Source organism: Opisthocomus hoazin, chromosome W, assembly GCF_030867145.1.
Source record: "Opisthocomus hoazin isolate bOpiHoa1 chromosome W, bOpiHoa1.hap1, whole genome shotgun sequence".
Classification (NCBI taxonomy): Eukaryota; Metazoa; Chordata; class Aves; order Opisthocomiformes; family Opisthocomidae; genus Opisthocomus; species Opisthocomus hoazin.
The window spans coordinates 34,752,496-34,777,987 of record NC_134453.1 but is presented as its reverse complement, the minus strand read 5'-3'; the positions used below and the strand labels follow the sequence as shown (position 1 = coordinate 34,777,987).

The following is a 25,492-nucleotide window of genomic DNA, read 5'->3' as shown; positions in this document are numbered from 1 at the left end:
ACTTCAGTTAACATGTTTATATACATAGAGCTCTTTCAAAACAATATATACAGTATACTGAATACATACCCCAAAACCAGAGTCCCTAAATGATCGATCAATGCCAAATAACTGGAGAACTTGTAACCCCACAATATGTACCAACTTGTATTTTAAAACCAATCCCCAAATTCCCAACTCAATTCCTAAATCATGCTGACTTTCTTTAAGCAAACCAAACCCCATACATTATTAAGATGTTGTTGAGTGAGGGGTCTCCCCCCTACTTTTCCCAATGTTTCCATATAGATGCTGGGAGAGACTCTCAAAATCCCCCCCCACCGCGGGAAGAACCTGCACTGATACTTAAGAAATCATAAACCATGGCCCTGATGAATCAGAGTTCAAATACAACAGTCCCAAGTCAAAAACGGGAAATCAGCAGAACGTACCTAATGTACGTGGTGGGCTTTTTTTTCTTTTTTTTTTTTTGACTTATTTGTCTTTCACACAGAGGCTTCATACACAGTCACACAAGCTTTCCAATGTGCTAGAATACATCCTAAGGGGCTTTTGTTTAAAATACCACTGCTTTGCTGTCCCCCATTTTACTTTGTTGATTCTGTACCTCTGTTAGTCTTTATCTTAACAATTTTAATCTGTCGTCCCCTTCTGTCCCGCTCTGACCACATTCCAAAAATGTCACAATTAATATCCTGGTCAGGAGAAAAGAGGTTCACCGTGCAAGGTTTTTTTTGGTTTTTTTTTTTTGGTTTTACGATGCCTGATGGGTATGTTAACAAGCCAGTATCTGAGATATCCGATATCCGAGTTCAATACCAACAAATCCGTATCGCCAGAAGTACAACTTAAGCGGGTTTCCTAAGCGTACCAATACCGAATGTACGTTATTACAGAAGTACAAAGCTTAACCCGTGCCTGCACCAATGCACCAATACCAAAAGCATGTTATTACAGAAGTGCAAAGCTTAACCCGTGCCTGCACCAACGTACCACTACGTACACCCTCAGGCGCTAGTAGCCTGGTGTACAGCGCTCAGCGTAGGACGTCTCCTACGACTTATGAGAACTCTCCAAATGACCGGTCTCACATACCAAAACAGAGAAAGAAAGGAAAAAAGAATACCTTTACTCATTTAGATGGTCCTTGTCTGCTCCCGCAGTGATCCGAGTGAGGCGAGGAGTCCCTCCGGGAAATCCCGGGGGTACCCTAGGGAGTCCTGTTCTCAGCGGGTCCTGCAGCCGAGCAGAGTGGGTCCCATCTGGGGTGCCAGAAATGATGCCGTGAAAAGCCGGAACTGAAGACTCAATAGTCGGCAGACTATTAAGCAGGTATTCTTTATTGCGGCGCCGGGCACACGGGGGATCTCTCCTCCAAACGTGTGCACCGAAGAGACACAGTTACTAGGTATTTATGCTATGTTAACATACATATTAATTACATTTCCAAGAAATGTTTATCATAGTAATGGCTTTTCCGAGAATTCATTAATATATGGTAATGTCCGTCGCACATGTTTGTTTGGCATCTCTCGGCAGGGGTCTTCAGATTATCCTGCAGCCTCCTTATCTCTGTAGTTTGCATACCTGTTCTCCCAAGGCCCAGGCGCCTAAAGGGATTATTCAGGAGTCCCTTGTCTTGCAACCGTCCCAATATTCACAAAGAACCAAGACTTGTTTCTGACCACCTGAAGTGATAACATCCCCTACATGTTACATTTGTTACATTTACAGTTATCACCAGCGACTATTTAACTAACACAGAAAAAATGCATATAACAAAATTTAACAAAATGTAAGAAAGCAGTTTTAACACCCGCTGTTCAGCCCTGCCATTATCCCCGCCCCACGCCTGGGTGCCAATTTAAATTTTTGGTTTCGGTTGCCACCGGCAACAAAAGCGCCACGCGGCCGCCCGTCCCCCCGCCGGGGTGCAGAGAAGAATGGAAAGAAACAGGCAGAAAACTGGTGGGTCGGGATAAGGGCAGTTTAACAGAACAGCAAACAGAGGGAACAGTAACAACAACGATACAGATAAGGAGAAAACACGACAAAAACAGTTGTGCGAGTCATCCCACCATGTTTCCATGATAGCGATTAGATCGTAGCTTTCCAGCTGCACAGTGGCTTCCAACTCCTCCTGTGGACATCGGCATAGAGATACTTCAGTTGGGCTGTCGACCATGTCACTTTTTTTGAGGATCAAGCCCCAGTTCCTTTGCAGTATTTCTCAGGTGTTCCCCTGTTGGTTCCTAATGCATCAGCAGCCCCTGTCTCTTCTCTGTTGCTCAAAACACCATCCTCTTCCCCTGCTGAATCTAGTTTAAAGCTTTGTTTGGTGTGGGTCCTCCACAGGCTGCAGGGAGTATCTGCTCCGGTGCCTGGAGTACCTTGTCCTTCTCTCACCTTGGTGTTCCCTCTGTTGTTTCTCTTTTTGTTCCCTCCTCTTCTCTCCAGTGGTTTTGCCCTTTCTTAAACATGTTTTCACAGAGGCATCACCAACTTTTCTCATTGGCTTGATTTTGGCCTGCAGTGGGGTTGTTGTGGAGCCTGCTGGAACTGGCTGTATCTGGCACAAGGAAGCCCCCCACCCTAAAGGTGGGTAACCCCCCTGGCTACCAAAACCTTGCCACATATACCCAGTACACTAAGATAAATATTGAAAATGACCTGATGAGAACAGATTTATTTTGTACTACTTCATATATTCTGTGAAATGTCAATATATTTTTAAGGTCAGTAATACGCATTCTAAGAAAAGGGTGGCATATAAATAATGATGATACTTCTTGACCTTAATAATCCTATTCAAAGGAAAAAAATGTTTCTCCATGGCAGATTTTAGCAAAGGGGAAGACAGAGTTCTGTCAAGGGTATTAGAATAAAGGACAGAACTGTAAAGAAAACTAGTCAGCTTTAATGTAGACAAGTGAGGTCATTTGTAGCTTCCTAGAAACTAGTTTGATTCTTTTACAGCTTATTGCAATCAGAAAAATCTTTTGTAACTCAGTAGTCATTGGGGAAGGGCAAAGCAGGGAAATCTGACATGGCAAAAAAAGTACCAGGTTTTCCCTGAAGCAACACTATGGATTGGAAGTAATTTGTACTAAAACATCTGTAAGCAAGTTAAATATATAAGAACAGCTTCAACTTGATAAAATTAAATTAAATCTAATTATCTATTTAATGAAATATATTACATTAATATTTAAAACTATGTGTAAATTCGAATAATGTGCATTGTTCCCTTCTCATTCCCATCACATTCTTTCTATTTTATCTCTGTATTCCATGGTGAATTGTCTCACTTTTTCTGCTTCATAATCATCAATTTATACTTTGATTTCATGTATTCCATTATTTTCTTAGTTTGTCTCTTGTTTACTTAGTTTTCTCTTGTTTACTCTCTCAAGGACCATCTTATTTCCTGATTTTAAAGGGGAGGGAAGAAATGAATTAGCTAGATATGCAACACAACAGACTGTATGATATTTAATTGGTGTGATCTCTTCCAAAATTCTTGACTCCTTATCCTATCTAAATTAGACGTAAAACAGAAAAGAACCTTTGTTATTATGTGTCATCATAGGGAAGAAAATGGTATCTTTGAAGAAAAAAAAAAAAAAAGCATTGCATTGTGCTTGTTCTTATAGTTTAGACTGCCTAAAAAGGAGGGTGCTTCAAAAAGAGTGCCACCTTGTCATCCCACAGTTCTGTTAGACCTGTTTTTTGGTCAGTGTTTTTGACATTGTATGTATCCTACATAAATTTTCATATAGAAGATGGCAACTGAACTACTAATGCAGTCAAGTTTACATTTGCTGGAGTTTATTTTAGGTGCAACGGCCTCCATATTTTAGACTGATACTTCTTTACTTGCTAACACAAAAATGCATATGGAGCAGCAGGCGAACTCCCTCCTTGCCCACCTTGTCTTCCCAGGTGCCTCTGATGTGGATGACGGTGCATCTACACCAGAGATGTTGCCAAGGTCAGAAAGGCCTACCCCATGTATCACAACCACCTCCATGAGGAAGAAAAGATAGGTTATAATTGTAGGCAACTCTCTTCTGAGGGGAACAGAGGGTCCAATATTCCCAACAGACCCTCCTCTTAGGGAAGTCTGCTGCCTCCCAGGAGCCTGGGTTACAGATATCACTAGGAAATTTCCTAGCCTGGTACGGCCCTTGGACTATTACCCGTTATTGCTCTTCCATGTAGGTGGCAATGAAGCTGCAACACGTAGTCCAATCAAAAGGCAATCAAAAGAGACTTCAGGGCCTTGGGACAGCTAGTAAGGGAATCTGAAGCACAGGTTATTTTTTCCTCTATCCTTCCAGTTGCAGAAGAAACAGATGGACTCAGTCTATTACTACATGGCTCCGTGGCTGGTGTCGCTGCAACAATTCTGGGTTCTTCAATAATGGGATCATCTACACGGCAGCAGGTCTGCTGGCATCAGATGGGATTCACCTTCCTCAAAGGGGAAAGAAGGTCTTTGCCCACGAGCTAGCTAGCAGGACTGACTGACAGAGCTTTAAACTAGACTTGAAGGGGGAGGGGAATAATAGCAGGTTTGACCATTACACGCCAAGGTTAGAGTAAAGTCGGGACCCTGAATTTTAGGAAAGCCAACTTCCAGCTGTTCAAGGAGTTAGTCAATAGGACCCCCTGGGAAACTGCCCTCAGGGACAAGGGAGCAGAACAGCGCTGTCAGATCTTTAAGGATGCTTTCCATAGAGCGCAAGAGCTCTTGATCCCCAGGTGTAAGAAATCAGGAAAGGAATGGAAGAGACCAGCTTGGTTGAGTCACAGAATCACAGAATGTTAGGGACTGGAAGGGACCTCTGTGGGTCATCTAGTCCAACCCTCCCGCTGAAGCAGGGTCACGTACAGCAGGCTGCAGAGGACCTTGTCCAGGCGGGTCTTGAATATCTCCAGAGAAGGAGAATCCACAAACTCCCTGGGCAACAGGTTCCAGGGCTTCAGCACCCTCAGAGGGAAGAATTTCTTTCTCATGTTCAGATGGAACTTCCTATGCTTCAGTTTGTGCCTGTTACCCCTTGAACTGTTGATGGGCACCACTGAAAAGAATCTGGCCCCATCCTCCTGACACCCACCCTTCAGATATTTATAGGCATTTGTAAGGTCCCCTCTCAGCCTTCTCTTCTTCAGGCTGAACAAGCCCAGCTCCCTCAGCCTGTCCTCATAGGAGAGATGCTCCAGTCCCCTCATCATCTTCATAGCCCTCCGCTGGACTCTCTCCAGTAGCTCCTCATCTTTCTTGAACTGGGGAGCCCAGAACTGGACACAGTACTCCACATGAGGCCTCACTAGGGCAGAGTAGAGGGGAAGGAGAACCTCCCTCGACCTGCTGGCCACACTCCTCCTAATGCATCCCAGGATGCCATTGGCCTTCTTGGCAGCCAGGGCACACTGCTGGCTCATGGTTAACCTGTCGTCCACCAGCACACCCAGGTCCCTCTCCGCAGAGCTGCTCTCCAGCAGGTCCGCCCCAAGCCTGTACTGGTGCATGGGGTTGTTCCTCCCCAGGTGCAGGACCCTGCACTTGCCCTTGTTGAATTTCATCAGGTTCCTCTGCGCCCATCTCTCCAGCCTGTCCAGGTCTTGCTGGAGGGCAGCACAGCCTTCCGGTGTATCCACCACTCCTCCCAGTTTGGTGTCATCAGCAAACTTGCTGAGGGTACACTCTAACTCTTCATCCAGGTCATTGATGAAGTTGAACAAGGCTGGGCCCAGTACTGACCCCTGGGGGACACCACTAGTTACAGGCCTCTAACTAGACTCAGTGCCACTGATGACGACCCTCTGAGTTCTGCCATTCAGCCAGTTCTCTATCCACCTCACTGACCACTCATCCAGCCCACACTTCCTGAGCTTCCCTAGGAGGATGTTATGGGAGACAGTGTCAAAAGCCTTGCTGAAGTCAAGGTAGACAACATCCACGGCTCTCCCTTCATCTACCCAGCCAGTCATGCCATCGTAGAAAGCTATCAGATTGGTCAAGCATGAATTCCCCTTGGTGAATCCATGCTGACTACTCCTGATAACCTTCTTTTCCTCCACTTGCTTGATGATGACCTCTACAATGAGCTGCTCCATCATCTTTCCCGGGATGGAGGTGAGGCTGACCGGCCTGTAGTTCCCTGGGTCCTCCTTCTTGCCCTTTTTGAAGATTGGAGTGACATTGGCCTTTCTCCAGTCCTCGGGCACCTCTCCTGTCCTCCATGACCTTTCAAAGATGATGGAGAGTGACTCAGCAATGACATCCGCCAGCTCCCTCAGCACTCGTGGGTGCATCCCATTGGGGACCATGGATTTGTGGGTGTCCAGATTGCTTAAATGATCTCTCACACAGTCCTCCTCGACCAAGGGAAGGTCATCCTGTCTGCATCTGCAGGCTTCCTCTCTTACCTCCAGGGCCTGGGATTCCTGAGGGCCTGCCTTGGCACTGAAGATTGAAGCAAAGGTGGCATTCAGTAACACTGCCTTCTCTGCATCCTCCGTCACCAGGACACTCACCTCGTTCAGCAGCGGCCCCACATTATCCCTAGTCTTCCGTTTGCTGCTGATGTAGTTGAAGAAGCCCTTCTTGTTGTCCTTGACATCCCTTGCCAGATTCCATTCCAGATGGACCTCAGCCTTCCTCCTTGCTTCCCTGCATGCTCTGACAACATTCCTGTACTCTTCCCAAGTGGCCTGTCCCTCTTTCCACATTCCATGGACCTTTCTCTTCCACCTGAGCTCTGCAAAGAAGCTCCTTGCTCATCCATGTGGGTCTCCTGCTTCCTTTGCTAGATTTCTTGCTCAAGGGGATGCACTGATCCAGAGCATGGAGGAAGTGATGTTTAAACAGCGACCAGCACTCTTGAATCCCCCTACCTTCTAGTTAGCTGTCTTGAAGTCCAAGGTTTTATCCTTCTTATTGCCCCGCTTCCTCCACACAGGATCCTGAACTCGACCATTTCATGGTCACTGCAGCCAAGTCTACCTCCAACCTTCACATCGTCAACCAGTCCCTCCTTGTTTGTTAGTACAAGGTCCAGCAGAGTGCCTTTCCTTGTTGGTTCCTCCACCACTTGCATCAGAAAGTTATCATCGATGCTCTGCAGGAACCTCCTGGACTGCGTGTGCCTGGCTGTATGGTCTTCCCAGCTGATGTCAGGGTGGTTGAAGTCCCCCACGAGAACCAGGGCCTGTGACTGTGAGGCTGCTTGCAGCTGCTTGTAGAAGGCCTCACCAACTTTGTCCTCCTGGTCAGGTGGCCTGTAGTACACACCCACAATAACATCACCCATATGAGGCTGTCCCTTAATTCTAACCCATAAGCTCTCAACTCCTTCTTCACGCGCCCCTAGGCAAAGCTCAATACATTCCAGCTGCTCCCTCACATACAGAGAAACTCCACAACCTCGCCTTGTTGGCCTGTCTTTCCTAAAGAGTCTGTAGCCATCCATGACAGCATGCCAGTCATGCGAGTTGTCCCACCACGTTTCTGTGATGGCGACCAAGTCATAGCTGTCCTGCTGTACAATGTCTTCCAGCTCCTCCTGTTTATTGCCCATGATACGTGCATTGGTGTAGATGCACTTGAGCTGGGCTGTCGATCTCACTCCCAATCCCGGCATGCCATGCCTGTGCTCATCCCTAGTGAGCTGGGCAATGTCCCCTCCCCCCTTCGAACCTAGTTTAATGCCCTCTCAATGAGCCCCACCAGCTCGTGGGCAAGAATCCTTTTTCCCCTTTGAGACAGCTGGACTCCATCTGTCGCCAGCAGGCCTGGTGCCCTGTACACCTCCCCGTGATCAAAGAAACCAAAATTCCACTGATGGCACCAGTCTCTGAGCCACCTGTTCATCAGGTGAGTTTTCCTGCCCCTTTCAGTGCTCTTCCCTGCCACTGATGGGATTGACAAAAACACCACCTGTGCCCCTGATCCTGCAACTAGTCTCCCCAGTGCCCTGAAGTCCCTTTTGATGGCCCTGGGACTTCTCTCCGTGACCTCATCACTGCCAACCTGCATTACCAATAGTGGATAATAATCAGAGGGCCGCACCAGACCAGGGAGCTTCATAGCAACATCCCTAACCCAGGCCCCAAGGAGGCAGCAGACTTCCCTGTGGGATGGGTCCGGTCGGCATACTGGGCTCTCTGTTCCCTTCGGAAGGGAATCGCCTATGAGAATTACCCTCCTTTTTTTCTTAGCTGAGGCAGTTGTAATACGTGGGGCTGACCGACTCATCCTAGGAAACCCCCCTGGTGGACCTTCACCTGCGTCCTCACATTCCAGAGCCCCATATCTGTTGCTTAAGGGCAACTGGGTAGGTGAGGGAGGCTGGGAGGGGATTCGCTTGCCGCCCCGAGCAGGGACCTGTTTCCATTCCCCCTGTCTCTTAGGTCCCCTCTTTCTTCTTGGTGGCAAGAGGGTAGGGGGTCCTCTGCTTTTAGTGGAGCCGCCTCGGCCTCAGGGAGGGCAGGGTGCGGCTCCACCAGTCAATCTCCCTCTCACACTTCACAGAATCACAGAATAGTAGGGGTTGGAAGGGAACCTCTGTGGGTCATCTAGTCCAACCCTCCTGCCGAAGCAGGGTCACCTACAGCAAGCTGCACAGGACGTTGTCCAGGCGGGTCTTGAATATCTCCAGAGAAGGAGACTCCACAACCTCCCTGGGCAGCCTGTTCCAGGGCTCCATCACCCTCAGAGGGAAGAAGTTCTTCCTCATGTTCAGACGGAACTTCCTGTGCCTCAGTTTGTGCCCATTGCCCCTTGTCCTGTCACTGGGCACCACTGAAAAGAGCTTGGCCCCATCCTCCTGACACCCACCCTTCAGATATTTGTAAGCATTTATTAGGTCCCCTCGCAGCCTTCTCTTCTTCAGGCTGAAGAAGCCCAACTCCCTCAACGTCTCCTCGTAGGGGAGATGCTCCAGTCCCCTCATCATCCTCGTAGCCCTCCGGTGGACTCTCTCCAGTAGCTCTTCATCTTTCTTGAACTGGGGAGCCCAGAACTGGACACAGTACTCCAGATGAGGCCTCACCAGGGCAGTGTAGAGGGGAAGGAGAACCTCCCTCGTCCTGCTGGCCACACTCTTCTTAATGCACCCCAGGATCCCATTGGCTTTCTTGGCAGCCAGGGCACACTGCTGGCTCATGGTTAACCTGTCGTCCACCAGGACACCCAGGTCCCTCTCCGCAGAGCTGCTCTCCAGCAGGTCCACCCCAAGCCTGTACTGGTGCATGAGGTTGTTCCTCCCCAGGTGCAGGACCCTGCACTTGCCCTTGTTGAACCTCATCAGTTTCCTCTCTGCCCAGCTTTCCAGCCTATCCAGGTCACGCTGAATGGCAGCACAGCCTTCTGGTGTATCTACCACACCTCCCAGTTTGGTGTCATCAGCAAACTTGCTGAGGGTACATTCTAACTCTTCATCCAGGTCGTTGATGAAGAAGTTAAACAAGGCTGGGCCCAGTACTGACCCCTGGGGGACACCACTTGTTACCAGCCTCCAACTAGACTCAGTGCCACTGATGACAACCCTCTGAGTTCTGCCATTCAGCCAGTTCTCTATCCACTTCACCGACCACTCATCCAGCCCACACTTCCTGAGCTTCCCTAGGAGGGTATCATGGGAGACTGTGTCGAAAGCCTTGCTGAAGTCAAGGTAGACAACATCCACGGCTCTCCCTTTGTCTACCCAGCCAGTCATGTCATTGTAGAAAGCTATTAGATTGGTCAGGCATGATTTCCCCTTGGTGAATCCATGCTGACTACTCCTGATAACCTTCTTTTCCTCCACTTGCTTGATGATGACCTCCAGGATAAGCTGCTCCATTACCTTTCCCGGGATGGAGGTGAGGCTGACCGGCCTGTAGTTCCCTGGGTCCTCCTTCTTGCCCTTTTTGAAGATTGGAGTGACATTGGCCTTTCTCCAGTCCTCGGGCACCTCTCCTGTCCTCCAGGACCTCTCAAAGATGATGGAGAGTGGCTCAGCAATGACATCCACCAGCTCCCTCAGCACTCGTGGGTGCATTCCATCGGGGCCCATGGATTTGTGGACGTCCAGATCGCTTAAGCGATCCCTCACACCGTCCTCCTCGACCAAGGGAAAGTCATCCTCTTTGTAGGCTTCTTCTCTTACCTCCGGGGCCTGAGATTCCTGAGGGCCTGTCTTAGCACTGAAGACTGAAGCAAAGAAGGCATTCAGTAGCTTTGCCTTCTCCGCATCCTCCATCACCAGGACACCCGCCTCATTCAGCAGCGGCCCCACGTTGTCCCTAGCCTTTCTTTTGCTGCTGATGTAGTTGAAGAAGCCCTTCTTGTTGTTTTTGACATCCCTTGCCAGCTTCAATTCCAGGTGAGCCTTGGCCTTCCTCGTTGCATCCCTGCATGCTCTCACCACGTTTCTGTACTCTTCCCAAGTGGCCTGTCCCTCTTTCCACATTCCATGGACCTTTCTCTTCTGCCTGATCTCCGCTAGAAGCTCCTTGTTTAACCATGCAGTTCTCCTGCCTCCTTTGCTAGATTTCTTTCTCAGGGGGATGCATTGCTCCTGAGCATGGAAGAAGTGTTTTTTAAAGAGCGACCAGCACTCATGGACCCCCCTGCCTTCGAGAGCCCTGGCCCACGGGATTCCTCCCAGTAGCTCCTTGAAGAGGGCAAAGTCAGCCCTCCTGAGGTCCAGGGTTTTGATCCTGCTTATCGCCCTGCTTCCTCCACGCAGGATCCTGAACTCGACCATTTCATGGTCACTGCAGCCAAGTCTACCTCAAACCTTCACATCCTCCACCAGTCCCTCCTTGTTTGTTAACACAAGGTCCAGCAGCACGCCTTTCCTTGTTGGTTCCTCCACCACTTGCATCAGAAAGTTATCATCGATGCTCTGTAGGAACCTCCTGGATTGCGCCTGCCTAGCTGTATGGTCTTCCCAGCTGATGTCAGGGTGGTTGAAGTCCCCCACGAGAACCAGGGCCTGTGACTGTGAGGCTGCTTGCAGCTGCCTGTAGAAGGCCTCATGACCCTTATGAGCCTGTCCCTTAATTCTAACGCACAAGCTCTCAACTTGTTCCTCATTTGCCCCCAGGCCAAGCTCAATGCATTCTACTTGCTCCCTCACATATAGAGCAACTCCCCCACCTCTCCTTGTTGGTCTGTATTTCCTAAAGAGTCTGTAGCCATCTATGACAGCATGCCAGTCATGCGAGTTGTCCCACCACGTTTCTGTGATGGCGACCAAGTCGTAGCCATCCTGCTGCATAATGGCTTCCAGCTCCTCCTGTTTATTGCCCATGCTACGTGCGTTGGTGTAAACACACTTGAGCTGGGCTGTCAATCTCACCCCTGGCCTTGGCACTCCAAGCCTAGGCTCATCCCTAGTGAGCTGGGCAATATCCCCTTCCCCCTTCGAACCTAGTTTAAAGCCCTCTCAATGAGCCCCATCAGCTCGTGGCCAAGAATTCTTTTCCCCCTTTGAGATAGCTGAGTTCCACCTGTCGCCAGCAGGCCCGGTGCTGTGTACACCTCCCCATGATCAAAGAAGCCAAAATTCCACTGATGGCACCAGTCCCTGAGCCACCTGTTAACCAAGTGAGTTTTCCTGCCCCTTTCAGTGCTGTTCCCTGCCACTGATGGGATGGAGGAAAACATCACCTGCGCCCCTGATCCCTCAACCAGTCGCCCCAATGCCCTGAAGTCCCTTTTGATGGCCTTGGGACTTCTCTCTGCTATCTCATCCCCACCAACCTGCATTACCAAGAGGGGGTAGTAATCAGAAGACCGCACCAGACCAGGGAGTTTCTTCGCAACATCCCTAACCCGGGCCCCAGGGAGGCAGCAGACTTCCCTGTGGGATGGGTCCGGTCGGCAGATCGGGCCCTCTGTTCCCCTCAGAAGGGAATCACCTATGACAATGACCCTCCTTTTTTTCTTAGTTGAGGCAGTCGTAATTCTTGGGGCTGTCTGACTCGTTCTAGGCAACCCCCTGGATGGAGCCTCACCTTCACCCACATCCTCTGTGGCCGGTCCCTCACATTCCAGAGCCCCATATCTGTTGCTTAAGGGCAACTGGGCCGGTGAGGGAGGCCGGGGGGAGATTCGCTTGCCCCCCCGAGCAGGGACCTGTTTCCATTCCCCCCCATCTCTTAGGCCCCTGATGCTCCTTAACCTCTCCACTTCCTCTTTCAGCTCTTCCACCAGGCTGAGCAGGTCATTTACCTGGTCACACCTAACACAGCTGTTGTCTCTGCTGTCCTCCGGTACAAGCGCCAGGCTCAGGCACTCCCTGCAGCCAGAGACCTGGACAGCCGTGTGTTTGTTTGGGACCTCCGTTTGGGTCCCCACGCTCCTTCTAAAAACGGCTTTCCCATGGCTAGAATATGTCCTTGAAGGGCGATGTCCACTAGTTGAGATGCCAGGAGGGGGACTGCACCCTGCCCTCATGCCTTCCCTGCACGCCCTGCCGCGCAAACTGCTGCACCGCACCTTGGCTGATGCGCCGCACCCTGTTTGCCGGATCTGGTCGCTCGCGCTCCCTGGGGGCGGCTCTTGTACGTGAGAGGGTTTGGCTGCTGTCACACTCGACCCCGCCCACACTGAGTCAGAGCTGCCGCTCGTTAGCAACTCCTTCTTTCCTGCTCGCGGGCAGGGGGGCGGGGGGGGTGGTGGTGGTGTGTGGGCCTGGGGTCTCCTCTCTCTCCCGGTGCTTTTGTCGCCTTGCCGCTGCGGTTTTGCCACTTCAGAAAGGGTCCCTCGGTGCGAGCCTGTGCTCCAGAGCCCTTCACCTTCAGTGGCTTCGCCGAGTCGAGACATGCTGGTCAAACTAAAGGGCAAGAAGGAAATGCACAGGCAGTGGAAACAGGGACAGGTATCCTGGGAAGAGTATAGGGATGCTGCCCGGCTGTGTAGGAATGACATCAGGAAGGCCAAGGAGCAGCTGGAGCTGAACTTGGCAAGGGATGCAAAGAATAATAAGAAGGGCTTCTACAGGTATGTCAGCCGGAAAAAGAAAGTCAAAGATGAGGAACAGGGGGAGCAAAGTCCCTCCCACTGTAAGAGAAGAGCAGGTTTGTGACCACCTGAGGAACCTGAACATACATAAGTCTATGGGACCTGATGAGATGCATCCCAGAGTCCTGAGGGAATTGGCTGATATAGTTGCCAAGCCACTGTCCATGATATTTGAAAGGTCATGGCAGTCAAGTGAAGTCCCTGGTGACTGGAAGAAGGGAAACATTGGGCCCATTTTTAAAAAGGGTAGGAAGGAGGACCCTGGGAACTACCGACCTGTCAGCCTCACCTCTGTGCCTGGGAAGATCATGGAACAGATCCTCCTGGAAGCTATGCTAAGGCACATGGAGGACAGGCAGGTGATTCGAGACAGCCAGCATGGCTTCACCAAGGGCAAGTCCTGCCTGACCAACCTAGTGGCTTTCTATGATGGTGTGACTGCATCAGTGGACAAGGGAAGAGCTACCATTGTCATCTATCTGGACTTCTGTAAAACCTTCGACACAGTCCCCCACAACATCCTTCTCTCTAAATTGGGGAGATATGGATTTGATGGGTGGACTATTTGGTGGATGAGGAATTGGTTGGATGATCACATCCAGAGGGTAGCAGTCAACGGCTCAATGTCCAGATGGAGATTGGTGACAAGTGGTGTCCCTCAGGGGTCTGTACTGGGACCAGTACTGTTTAATATCTTCATCAATGACATAGTGGGATCAAGTGCAACCTCACCAAGTTTGCAGATGACACCAAACTGAGTGGTGTGATCGACACACCTGAGGGACAGTACGCCATCCAGAGGGTCCTGGACAAGCTCGAGAAGTGGGCCTGTGTGAACCTCATGGGGTTCAACAAGGCCAAGTACAAGGTCCTGCACCTGGGTCAGGGCAACCCCCACTATCAATATAGGCTAGTGGATGAAGGGAGTGAGAGTATCCCTGAGGAGAAGGACTTGGGGGTACTGAAAAGCTGTACATGAGCTACCAATGTGTGCTCGCAGCCCAGAAAGCCAACCATATCCTGGGCTGCATCAAGAGAAGCGTGGCCAGCAGGTCAAGGGAGGTGATTCTGCCCCTCTACTCCACTCTGGTGAGACCCCACCTGGAGTACTGCGTCCAGATCTGGGGTCCCCAGCACAAGAAGGACATGGACCTGTTGGAGCAAGTCCAGAGGAAGGCTGTGAAAATGATCCGAGGGCTGGAGCACCTCTCCTATGATGAAAGGCCTAGAGACTTGGGGCTGTTCAGCCTGGAGAAGAGAAGGCTGCGGGGAGACCTTATAGCAGCCTTCCAGTACCTGAAGGAGGCCTACAAGAGAGCTGGAGAGGGACTTTTTACAAGGGTATGGAGGGCTAGGACAAGGGGTAATGGCTTTAAACTGGAAGAGGGGAGATTTAGATTAGATACAAGGAAGAAGTTTTTTACAATGAGGGTGGTGAGGCACTGGAACAGGTTGGCCAGAGAAGTTGTGGATGCCCCATCCCTGGAAGTGTTCAAGGTCAAGTTGGACAGGGCTTTTAGCAACCTGGTCAAGTGGAAGGTGTCCCTGCCTATGGCAGGGGGGTTTGGAACTAGATGATCTTTAAGGTCCCTTCCAACCCAAACCATTCTGTGATTCTGTTTTATGATTCTATGATATGTGAGAGTCAGGTACCAGAGAGATTCTTTTAAACGTTAGAAGTACTCATGAAATTTTACTCTTTAGCCTTGCAGTTTGTGTTGATATAATGTTCCTTTTTCAAGTAATGTAGGTAAGTTGTTTGCTAGAAGGTGTCATACACTGGAGATGTATCTTTCTAGCTCTGTTTCACTAGAGTTAGGGTTCATTCAGATGAAAGTAATGGAGTCATTAAATCATTCTTCTAAATACATTTACCTGTAGATTATTTTCTTAAAGAGATTGATTATATTCAAATGTCTTTTGTTCCAAATGCCAACAGAAGATGCTGTGATCATCAGCTGGGTGAAATGTGAAAGCTTTTAAACCCTACCCCCATGATTGGGGTAGTATACTCCCTCCACATTTCCTTATTGTGTTAGTAGTCTCTGGTGTCAGACCCACTAGAGCATTGGATCTGAACACTTATCCATGAAGAAAAATTTGAACATAACATTGCTTCACTGCAGCTGGTTTGGTTATTTGAATAAATCACCCAAGTAGAAGATAGTTTTACATTGCACTGTTTAAGGATATAAAAACGCTCAGAGATCTCTTGCATAGCGCTGCAATATATTGTACTGCCAAAGATCCTGAAACAGGCGTCTTTCACATTGGTTTGAGAAACAGTGTGCAGGAGGTTTTCTGATTCATTGTATGTGCTTTGCTGTGGATGTCTGTTTAGAAGACACTACTTTTTTTTTTTTTTGCCTTTGCAGACAGGGAAATTATCATGCAAGGTACTTGAAGATGTTTCTCCAACACTGTTTTAATACAGCTTTCTAGTGGTGTTTTGAGGTTTCTATGAAGGAGCATACCTGAAATAATTGCAAGTAGTGCCCTGAAGACATGAGCTTCTTACTGGAAGTGCAATTTTAGAAGCTGTAGTTTTAAGTACTTTGTGTTCATTGTATATTTGTTTTGTTCACTCTGAGGTATAAAGAGAAAAAGGCCAAACCTTTAAGATCGGATCTGTCTTCCTGCAGGCGCTAGAAGATTATTATTTTGACTCATGAAGCACAAGCACAAAAGAACTATGGAGTCTTTTCCTTTTTATTGATAAAGACAATGAAAGCTACAGAGGGGTGTGTGCGTGGAGGGTATTTTTTATGTATTTGTTTGCATCAGCTTAAAAATGCCTTCAAATAAAATAGTTTCAGAGAAGTTTATAGACTGAGTATGGTTTAAAAAATAAATGCCATGCTGATTAAAGGAATAGTATCAACCAAGGAAAAGTAAGTTCATGTTCTTAAACAAAAAACAAGCAAAAAAAATCTTCCACACAGCAAAAGGGCTCCTTTTTTGTTTAGAAAGCCCTATTTTAAATGTTCTGAAATTAGCCATACAGTTCAGTTACTATGCAAATATTTTATAAATTGGCTATTGCATTTTTAATGTAATGGTGTTAACTTCCCTGGTTTATCATACTTGGCAAAGAATGTTTTCCATATAACAAGTTAAATTACAGCTTGTCAGATAGAGAGGAGATGGATACCAATAATATTTGATTAATTTTCTTGATTAATCAAGCAGCTCAATGAAAGCCTGAACCATCCAGTTTTCTTTGGGATAGAGGAAAAACTTCTGCATCAGCACCAGTTTTTCCATCTCTCCTGCTGAGCTGCCTGCAGAAGTGAAAATTCCAGAAAGCCTACTCTGCTTATGCCCTCATGCAAAAGTAATGTAGATTTTGCGGTGAGAGAGCACTTGAAAAACAAAATAAAAAATAAAAGCAAAAGCAAGATGATGTCATAGTTCACTTCTGCCTGTCTGCCTTGTTTTCTCTGAACCCCTTTCCTTTCTGTCTCCAGGTGAGCTCAATTCAGAACCAAATGCAGTCCAAGGGAGGATATGGAGGTAGCATATCTGCAAATGTTCAGATGCAGCTTGTAGACACTCAGGCAGGATAACTTTGGGAAAACCTTTCCAGTAAGTATTACTGTCTGCTTTTTAAGCACTGGTAGAGTAGTCAGGAAGAACATCCTGCCACATATCGTAATTAGCTCCCTATACACAGCTGCATCCTTATGATGCACAATTTTAAAACGCATTTCTGGGTAGAACATTCAATATCGTGTGAGCATGTTGATTCTTATTATGTGATGAGCAAGACATTAATAATTCAGTCCTGACTGCAAATCTGTCCTTAAGTGTGTTTTATGTCCAAGATATTACTGTAGGCAAATCTTTGCAAGTGAACTTAGTTGTATACCAAATTTCAGAATAATTTTGTGATTTAATTAGGACACCATTTTTGCAACAGTTCCATTTAATTAAGCAAAATATGTGTGGTGTTAAATATGTTATGGTAGGGAAATCATCACTATCAAAATGTTCAAAACTCAGTTTAATGTGTGTTTTCTGTCTTACAGGTTTATGTGAGTTCCTGTATCTTCTTTCCTCTTTTGCCTTGGTGACTGCTTTATGTTCATGATGAGAGAAGTGATGGCTCATTGTTCACGCTTTGTGATTACTCCAGTGAAAAGTTGCTGTTCTATTCTGGTGATGCCATTTATAAGATTGGTCCTACCATGCCTTTCAGTGACATGCATACATTGGCCTCCTACCAGTACCATGGACGTAGAGTTGTTTAGGATCAGTTACAGTTGTTTGCTAAAGCAAATTAAAGCACCAACCTTAGCTTCCATCATCAATAACTAACGCACAGCATTCTGTTACTCTTTATTCTTTAAATATTTTCTCCAATCAAGTAATTTAGAAATGAGTAAGTTTCCATTATTTTTAATCTCTCATTGTTCACAACCTTTTTTGAAAGGCCTGGACCCTGCAAGCACAAATTATTATTTCATACAAAATCAGTAGAATAGATGACCACATGCTTTGTGGAGTTGATTTGTATGGTGGCTTGTTTGGTGCCAGAAAAAAATTAAATTGCTTACTGCAGACTGATGATACTGTTGTTGGTGAAAAATTTAGCTGTGATATATGTCATGCCTATTTCTGAAAAAGGACTTGTATCTTATCTGCTTCAGTGTTAGGTCTTTATTTTAAGTTTTATCTAACTGGTCTTGAAATAATAAAAAGAAAAATGGAATTCATAAGGCATTTGTTATAAATGTTCAGCATATTTATTTTGAAAGAGCTGACTTCAAGACTGTAAACCAGTGTAGTATCTAAGTATTGTGGAAGCGCTTTAGTCTATTTAAAAAATAAAAGAATCATGTTTGGCTGCTTCTTTCTTTTTACAATTTTTCTTAATTTTAGGCTGTATGGTCATTTCCAGTAGCAGTATGTCATATGCCTGCAATATTAGTTGAAAATTTTAGTAGCCCTCTCTAAGTAGTTGGCAGTTTATGTGTACTAAATATTTAGGGGCCATGGAAGTTGCTAAGAGCAACATACTAATCTGGCAGAACAGATGCCAGTGAAAACACCATACACGGTGACTTTTAAAAAGTCAGCAAAAAAGCCTTTTGCTCAGATTCCAAAGCATGTTTCTCTTTCACACGTTGTGTATTTTGATATTGCACTGTTTTGAAATTATCTCTGTAAATCGTCCTTTTCTTTTTCTCCTTGTTGGTGGTTTGAAACAAGTTGATGGTTTGAAATCTGAGTGAAATTTTTATGTGGAAAAAATTATCCTAACAACTAAGGCATAACTGAGCCTAATAGTTTCCATTTTTATACATAAACACATATGTGTTTATAAATAAAGATTGCTTCATAAATGAATCTTTATTCTCTTCCTCTGCTTTCCCTGATTTCACGTTGCACTAGTTATTCAACTGATTTAAACATTTATGAACCTACCTACTCTTCTCCTCAGTTCACAAAGAGCATGCAGAATACAAGCGCTATGGAGGTATTTGGCCTTCCCTAAGTTATATTCCAGTGGTAGGTGTCAATTATCTGGTTGAATAGTTCCAGTTAGTCTTCACTGATAAAGGTACTGATTCTTGATGACACAAGATCAGATGTTCAGTTGTCTGGGGTGCATAAACACATAGCAATGCAGTGGCATTTTTAGAGGTCAGCATTTCTGATGCCACTTGATCAATATACTATGATTACAAAATGATTTGAACTTTGTCATCAGTAACTGCAGCTTAAATTTACTTGCCAAAAACTATCTTGCATTCCTCAAAATGTCTTCAGATCAACAGCCAGAAAAGGATTGACATCTTTTTATAAGACATACTTTTTTGTACATTGTGTTCATTCTTTAATAAAGTCAGTTCAGTACTGGCTTGTAGATATTAAAAGGAAAGTATTGACTTCACTTCAGTAAATGTTTTTTTTTTCAGTTTGTGGCCTACCTTTTTTTTTTTCATTAGTTACATTTGCATTAGAAAAAAACTTGCAGCCTACATACAAATTTGTGGTGAAAATTCTGTGAGAGTTGTCCCAAAATCAGGGTTCTTCACCTGGTGTGCAAAGAGCTGATCAACACAGTCAAGATATTTGTTTATTTCATGTCTGCGCACAGATGGGTGCTAGGTGGTAACTCCACAAAGCTAGCACACCTTGGCTAAAAAGCGGTAAACATTTACACATTTCAAGCAACAGTTATCAGTATTTTTACAGTTATGATTAATCACCCTCTTTCATATTGGTCCTTACATGTCTCGGCTCCAGTTAAAGTCACAGTATCCTCCCTTTTTGCTGTGCATGTTCCATGAGGAAGGGACTTTTCTTGGTAGGAGGTTTTCACTACTCAAGGGCGGGTTTTTTACCATGCTAATTAGGATAGTTCACTCATAGTTCAAGTAGTCTTCTTTTTATCAGCAGTTTTATTTGGTTTTGCACTTATCTTAGTACCTTGTTTTAATTACAACTGTGGCCCTTCAAGGAATGAAGAGTTTATCATATCATTCTTATCAGTTTCTTGTGTTCTTTTGCTATCCTCCTCTTAGTTCTTTGACATCATGAGGAGTAACCTGTTAGTGTGAGAAGAAAGTAATTTTCAGGCTTGAGTTTTTCATTCCGCTTGACCCTTTTGCTGCCAAAGGGATTAAACTTTAATTTTATTCAGTTTTGTTTCATTGATTTAATATGTTTGCCAGGGGCATCTGCAAGGATCTCAGAGAGGTTTCTTACTAAGAAATAAATTGGAAACCTTGCTACAGTATTTCTTCACTTTTGACTGCAACTAGTACGTGTGTTTCCTTGCTTAATCTTGATTGTGATGCAGATTATTTTACCGTGGGGATCAGTAGAAGACCAATTAATACATCATCATAGCAATATGTACATCTCCATTAAATATACGTGCAAGGCACTGTATCATCTACTCCTGTATTTTGCTCAAATGTACTTTTTATGTTTGACACTCTCAAAGTTAATTCTTTAAGAACCAATTTATGACTTAAAATGTCATGCTAAATTGTTTTTAAGTACTGAATTGTTCACCATATGACATTCTGTTGAAGTTGCCAGTTAAGGAAAAATGCTACTTCTAAAAGGAAGGAAAGATCAAGAGAAAACCATGAGATGAGGATCAACTAGAAGACCTTTTAACAGTTAAAGTTACAGAAGACTTTTACTGTGTAAAAAGGTTTGTTTTGAAAAGGAGATGAAGTTTCCCTGGGTGATGAGATTAGTAACATCCTCAGCATTGTCTTATAGACCATCCTGGAATGCAAGTGCTCAGGGCCCAAGTTCAGGGGCTGCCTTTGGGCAGCAGAGCTGGGCTGGGGTATGGAACCAGGGCCAGGATGAGGTGCCCCATGCAATCACTCTCAGGATTGGTGCTGGTGCAAGTGTGTATAAGGAATCTGCTTGTGACACATCTTTGCAGACCCTGTGTAGAACCGCTTATTGCGGTAACACTGCCCAATGCATTGTTCATCAAATTTTTCTTTTGTATTTAAGCACAAACATGTTTAATTTGCCTTGAGGGGTACCATAAAAATTCCCCAACAGCTGTCTAGAGCAGTTTTATTGTTATACCAAGGAATAAAAAGGGGAATCAATATGCGAAATGATAATTGGAATCAATTAGACTATTGCTGTTGTAGGTTTTTTTCTAAGGCCCTACCCTTATCATAGTTAAAAGTTTTGTAATCTTGGAAGTTTAAAATTAACTATAGAAACTAAGAAACAGGATTTTGAATAATGTGTTATTGTTTCACTAGAAGGATGTACCTGTCCAAAGTAGAACCAGAGAGTGATGGATCGTAAGAATAGCTAACGAGCTATGAAAAGCTCCTGAGATTGCCAAAAGAAACAGGTAACAAGGGGAAAGGTAATTCTGGCAGGGGGAGATCGCAACCACCGACTCATGGACCACCTACCCCAATTATATGCCAGACTCAAAGGATGAAGAAACTGAGCATGTGTACTAATTTACATGCTGGACAAAGAGACTTTCACCAATCATTTACTAGAACAACAATGCATATGTATTAGGAAGATGAATATGGTAATGTTAACTGTATAAACGACCGTTGATTTGTGAACGAGGGGTGCTGCCTTGGGACAGACACACATATCTGTGCAAATATGCAATAAAATACCTCTGCTCTGTGTGTGTATTGGCGTACTGCACACCGGGTAAACGAACCCCGATTCTGTGGGACAACAGTATGAGCCAGTTAATCCCTTTGTGTTTTTTTTTTATATGAGAAGAGCTGCATTAGCAGCCAAATCTTTGAACATAATCTTGGTCCTAAGTAGCATTGTAATCTGCCATTGTATGATATACAAAGAAAACCCTTTCCCAGACTCAGAAAATTAGTAGTTAAGGAAATCCATATGCCTTGCCCTGTCTACATAAGGACATCAAGTACAATACATACAAAAGTAATACAAAGTAATATTATTCAACTTCATGGGGATTCGATATGTCTGTCATTGCCTTACTCTTTTTTCCTGATCTCCATCTTCTGTGTAGATCTCTATTACGCATACTGTAACCAGGGTGATAGAATCAGTTAACCATAAACATGAACAATGCTGCTATGTCCCTTGTACAGCCCTACCCATCTGGACATTAGGTCTAGGAACAGAGGGTCTAGTCTCTAGGTAACCATTATTGTTAAACAATAGTAGTGAAGGGGATTTTTAATAGAAATAGCATTACCTAATAGTTGCAGGTGCATTTATAGTACCTATCTATTGTGTAAATTAACTGAAGCAGAGAGTCTTGCATCTCCATACAAAGGGGTTAGTTTTTGATAGAGGCTAGAAGTTGCCTAGAACCGGTCAAGACGACCCCACTGTGTGGATGGGAGCCAGAAGAGAACTGAGTTTGCGCAGAAACTGTGATGAAGAGGATGAGCCTTCATCTTGGACCCCCAACGACCACCACTAGGAGGCACTGAGCAAGTGCAGCTGGGAGGAGTCTACAGAAATGACTTCTTGGAACTGTTTTTAATATGAAAGGGATAGGTTATGCATATGTATAGGTGGATTGGGAAACCTAATGAATATGTGTATTTTTGATCTATATAAACTGCATGAGGAAAGTATGAGGTATGCACGTTTGGTGGAATTATCCCCCGTGCATCCAGCGCTGCAATAAAGAATGCCTGCCTTTTAACACTACATTGGTGTTACGAGGTTTTATTCCTGGATTTTTGGTGACAATACCACTCCCAGGATTTCATAAATTGGCAATATTTTCTGTCTTTGCCTACCTTAAAGTCTTAAATGTCCCAGTCTGAAACTAGTGTAAAGCAGTACATGTTTACAAAAGTTTATTAGGTTTTTATATTTGTGAAAACAATTTAATGGAAGAGGTAAGACAAGGAGCAAGGCTTGGGTAGTACACATTCCCACAGCTTTTCATGAGGATTTCAAACAAATGATTACATCCCTAGATTGTGGGGTTCCAGTTCATAGTTAGAATATTGCATCTACTTGAAATTTAATGATAAAATTTCAACTCCTCATTCCATATCCCTTTTTCTATCATCATGGCTTACTGCGGAAGACTATGCACGATTAATTTATTCTTTAACATTTTATTATTCCTCAGAAATAGCTTTTAACATGAGAGAATGATGAAGTCTGATCCAGATTTACAATTTTCTGGTTTAATACAATTTCCCTGAGCACAGACAGTTACATCAGAACACAAAACAATTTCAAAGACTAAAGACTCAGTATTTAGAATGAGAGTTTGAGGCTTTGTATGAAGTCTATTAAAACATGCTGGTTGCAGCCACAGGCTAGAATTTAGCAATGAAAGTATTTTACTAAAGGTAAGAATGCTTTTAAGTAACTTTAAGATATAAAAATTAAAATCAGCACAGCAATACCTTATTCCTGAAGTTATGGGGTTCACCTGCCTGACCAAGACTGATACCACATGCAACATGTGCCATTGAGAAGCTAAGAAATGCTGAGCATGGCTGATGGATGGAATTGCCATGTAGTGAGAAAGATTCCCCAGAATGAGGCTTAAAGAAAATTTAAATTTTTTTTCCTATTGATAACAGTCTGTACATTGAATTATCAATAGGAGAATTTTAGATGGTTCTTTCAGTGTTTGCTGTTAGGCAATAAGGACACATCTCTGTGCACAGACACAATAAACCAATGGAACTGTCAATCATCCAAACTTGAGCAAAGTCCACTGTTAAGTGTAAGCTGTGTTTCTTCAATCACTACTATGAATGTATAGCTATGGCTAGATTGATTGAAAACCAACAAAATGCATGACCACACAAAACATGCAATATTGGTAGATACTAAAACAGTATCTGGTGAGTATATTTTTTAAAAAAATCTATATAATGGGGAAGAATTGCATGTGCTCTTATAATATTTCAGAAAAATAAAAATTTTCACTGTATTCACAGCATGAAGCAAAGTATTCAGCAGCTACATGTTTACATGGTCACTTACATTATTAAATCAGCTATATGGATGCTTGAATAAATTATTTAAAGATGTGCACTATTCAATAAATAATTTGATGAATATTTAGCATTTGTGATTATAATGTGTAAGCATAATGTAGTCATGACTGTGTCACCGAAAATCCGGGAATAAAACCTCGTAACACCAATGTAGTGTTAAAAGGCAGGCATTCTTTATTGCGACGTCGGATGCACGGGGGATAATTCCGCCGAACGTGCATACCCCATACCCTTTCCGTGCAGTTTATATAGATCAAAATATACATATTCATCTGATTACATAAGCCCTTTCTTTCATAGTCAAATCAGTCCATTTTCATACACTCCTCCCACCCGCGCTTGCGCAGTGCCTCCTAGTGGTGGTCGTCGGGGGTCCTAAGATGAAGGCTTATCCTCTTCATCACAGTTTCTGCGCAAACTCAGTCCTCTTCTGGCTCTTGTCCCTGCGGCACGGGTCATCTTGACCAGTTCTAGGCACCTGCTGGTTTTAATTAAAACTAACTTCTTTGGGGAGAGATGTATGACTTTTTGCTTCAATTAATTCACACAATAGATAGGTACCACAAATACACCTGCAATCATTTGGTAATGCTATTTCTATTAAAAATCCCCCTTCACCATTATTGTTTAACATTAATGATTACCTAGGGACTAAACCCTCTGTTCCCAGACCTAATGTCCAGATGGGCAGGGCTGTACAAGGGACATAGCAGCATTGTTCGTGCTTTATGATTAACTAATTCCATCACCGTGGTTACAACTGTAGCTTCATATAAAGTGACTATGACATTAAAGCTCACCAGAAATGATGTCTTGAATCTGCTAATGATTAGCAGAAATCCTTCAAATGAATACTGAATGAGGTTGGTCTCATCTCCTTATGCTCACACTTTGTACCAACACTGACCTTGATTTGACTGTACATATGACTGGATTTGGAACTAACCTATGGTAAAGGTGGGCTTTTTTTTTGGTTAAATTGTTCACTTTTAATGTGGATCAGTTTCTTGATGTTTGTGACTGGCACGGGATCAGAAACCATCTCTTTTTGGGACACTGATGGCGGAAACACATTACTTGCACTCAGCATCAAGCTTTCTGAAGGAAAAAAGCCATTCAGCCTAGTAACTACACTGCTGAGCTAAACAGCCATGGTTGGAACTGTGAATACTTCTACTGAAAAGCTACTTCACCTTTTGGGGAGCTCTATTCCCATGTACTGGGATCACCAGCATTACCCAAATAATTCTGGTTTATTTGAGGGCACGCAACACGTTGAACACCTTTACCAAATAGTCAACTAGATCATCACTGCGAGTCAATCAGCCTCAGGCAATGCATTTCTCCCATTTCTGCTGTTGCTGCTAATCCCATCCATCACCACTACGCAAGACATGACCTTCTGCCTTCATACAAGTTAATAGAAATTATGAGTTCAGACTTCAAACAATTTTTCAAATAAGCCCAGAAAAGCAGAATGCTGATAGAGTTGGCAATAATTTGCTGAATGCCAAACTTATTTACCTAAATATGACGCAGAATAGTATGACCATATTTATGAATGATTAAGCTGTCATACAAAAGGCATGTGTCCTGGTTTCGTCTGGGATAGAGTTAATTTTCTTCTCAGCTGCTGTGTTTTGGATTTAGTAGGAGAAGAATGTTGATAACACTGATATTCTTAGTTGTTGCTAAGAAAACAAGGACTTTTTCCAGTTTCTCATATTCAGCTAATGAGCAGGTGTGCAGGAGCTGGGAGGGAGCATAGCCAAACTGCTAGCCCAAGCTGGCCAACGGAAATATTCCATACCATACATGTCATACTCAGTTTATAAATGATGGTTGGCTGGGAGGCAGGTATCCTCCTTTTTTGTGAATCTTTTCTATTCCTTGAGTTCGAGTCCTCTCTTGTCTGGGAGTTTGAACTGTTCTGGGACTTTGTTCTTTTTTGTGTATAGTTTGTTTTGCATACTCAGCATTATTATTAGTA

General features: G+C 44.6%; 1 protein-coding gene across 4 annotated transcripts in view; it reads left to right on the top strand.

Annotated features, from left to right (window-relative positions):
* LOC142365662 (CDC42 small effector protein 2-A-like) overlaps positions 1 to 23,617 on the top strand; it is a 118,642-nt gene extending 95,025 nt beyond the window's left edge. For all 4 annotated transcript variants that reach the window (XM_075446681.1, XM_075446684.1, XM_075446682.1 and 1 more), the window contains 2 exons: positions 16,489 to 16,606; positions 17,050 to 23,617. In XM_075446681.1, the coding sequence (XP_075302796.1) occupies positions 16,489 to 16,587 (99 nt within the window). In that variant the 3' untranslated portion in view covers positions 16,588 to 16,606; positions 17,050 to 23,617. The remainder of the gene's footprint in view (positions 1 to 16,488; positions 16,607 to 17,049) is intronic.
* Positions 23,618 to 25,492: the final 1,875 nt, after the last annotated feature.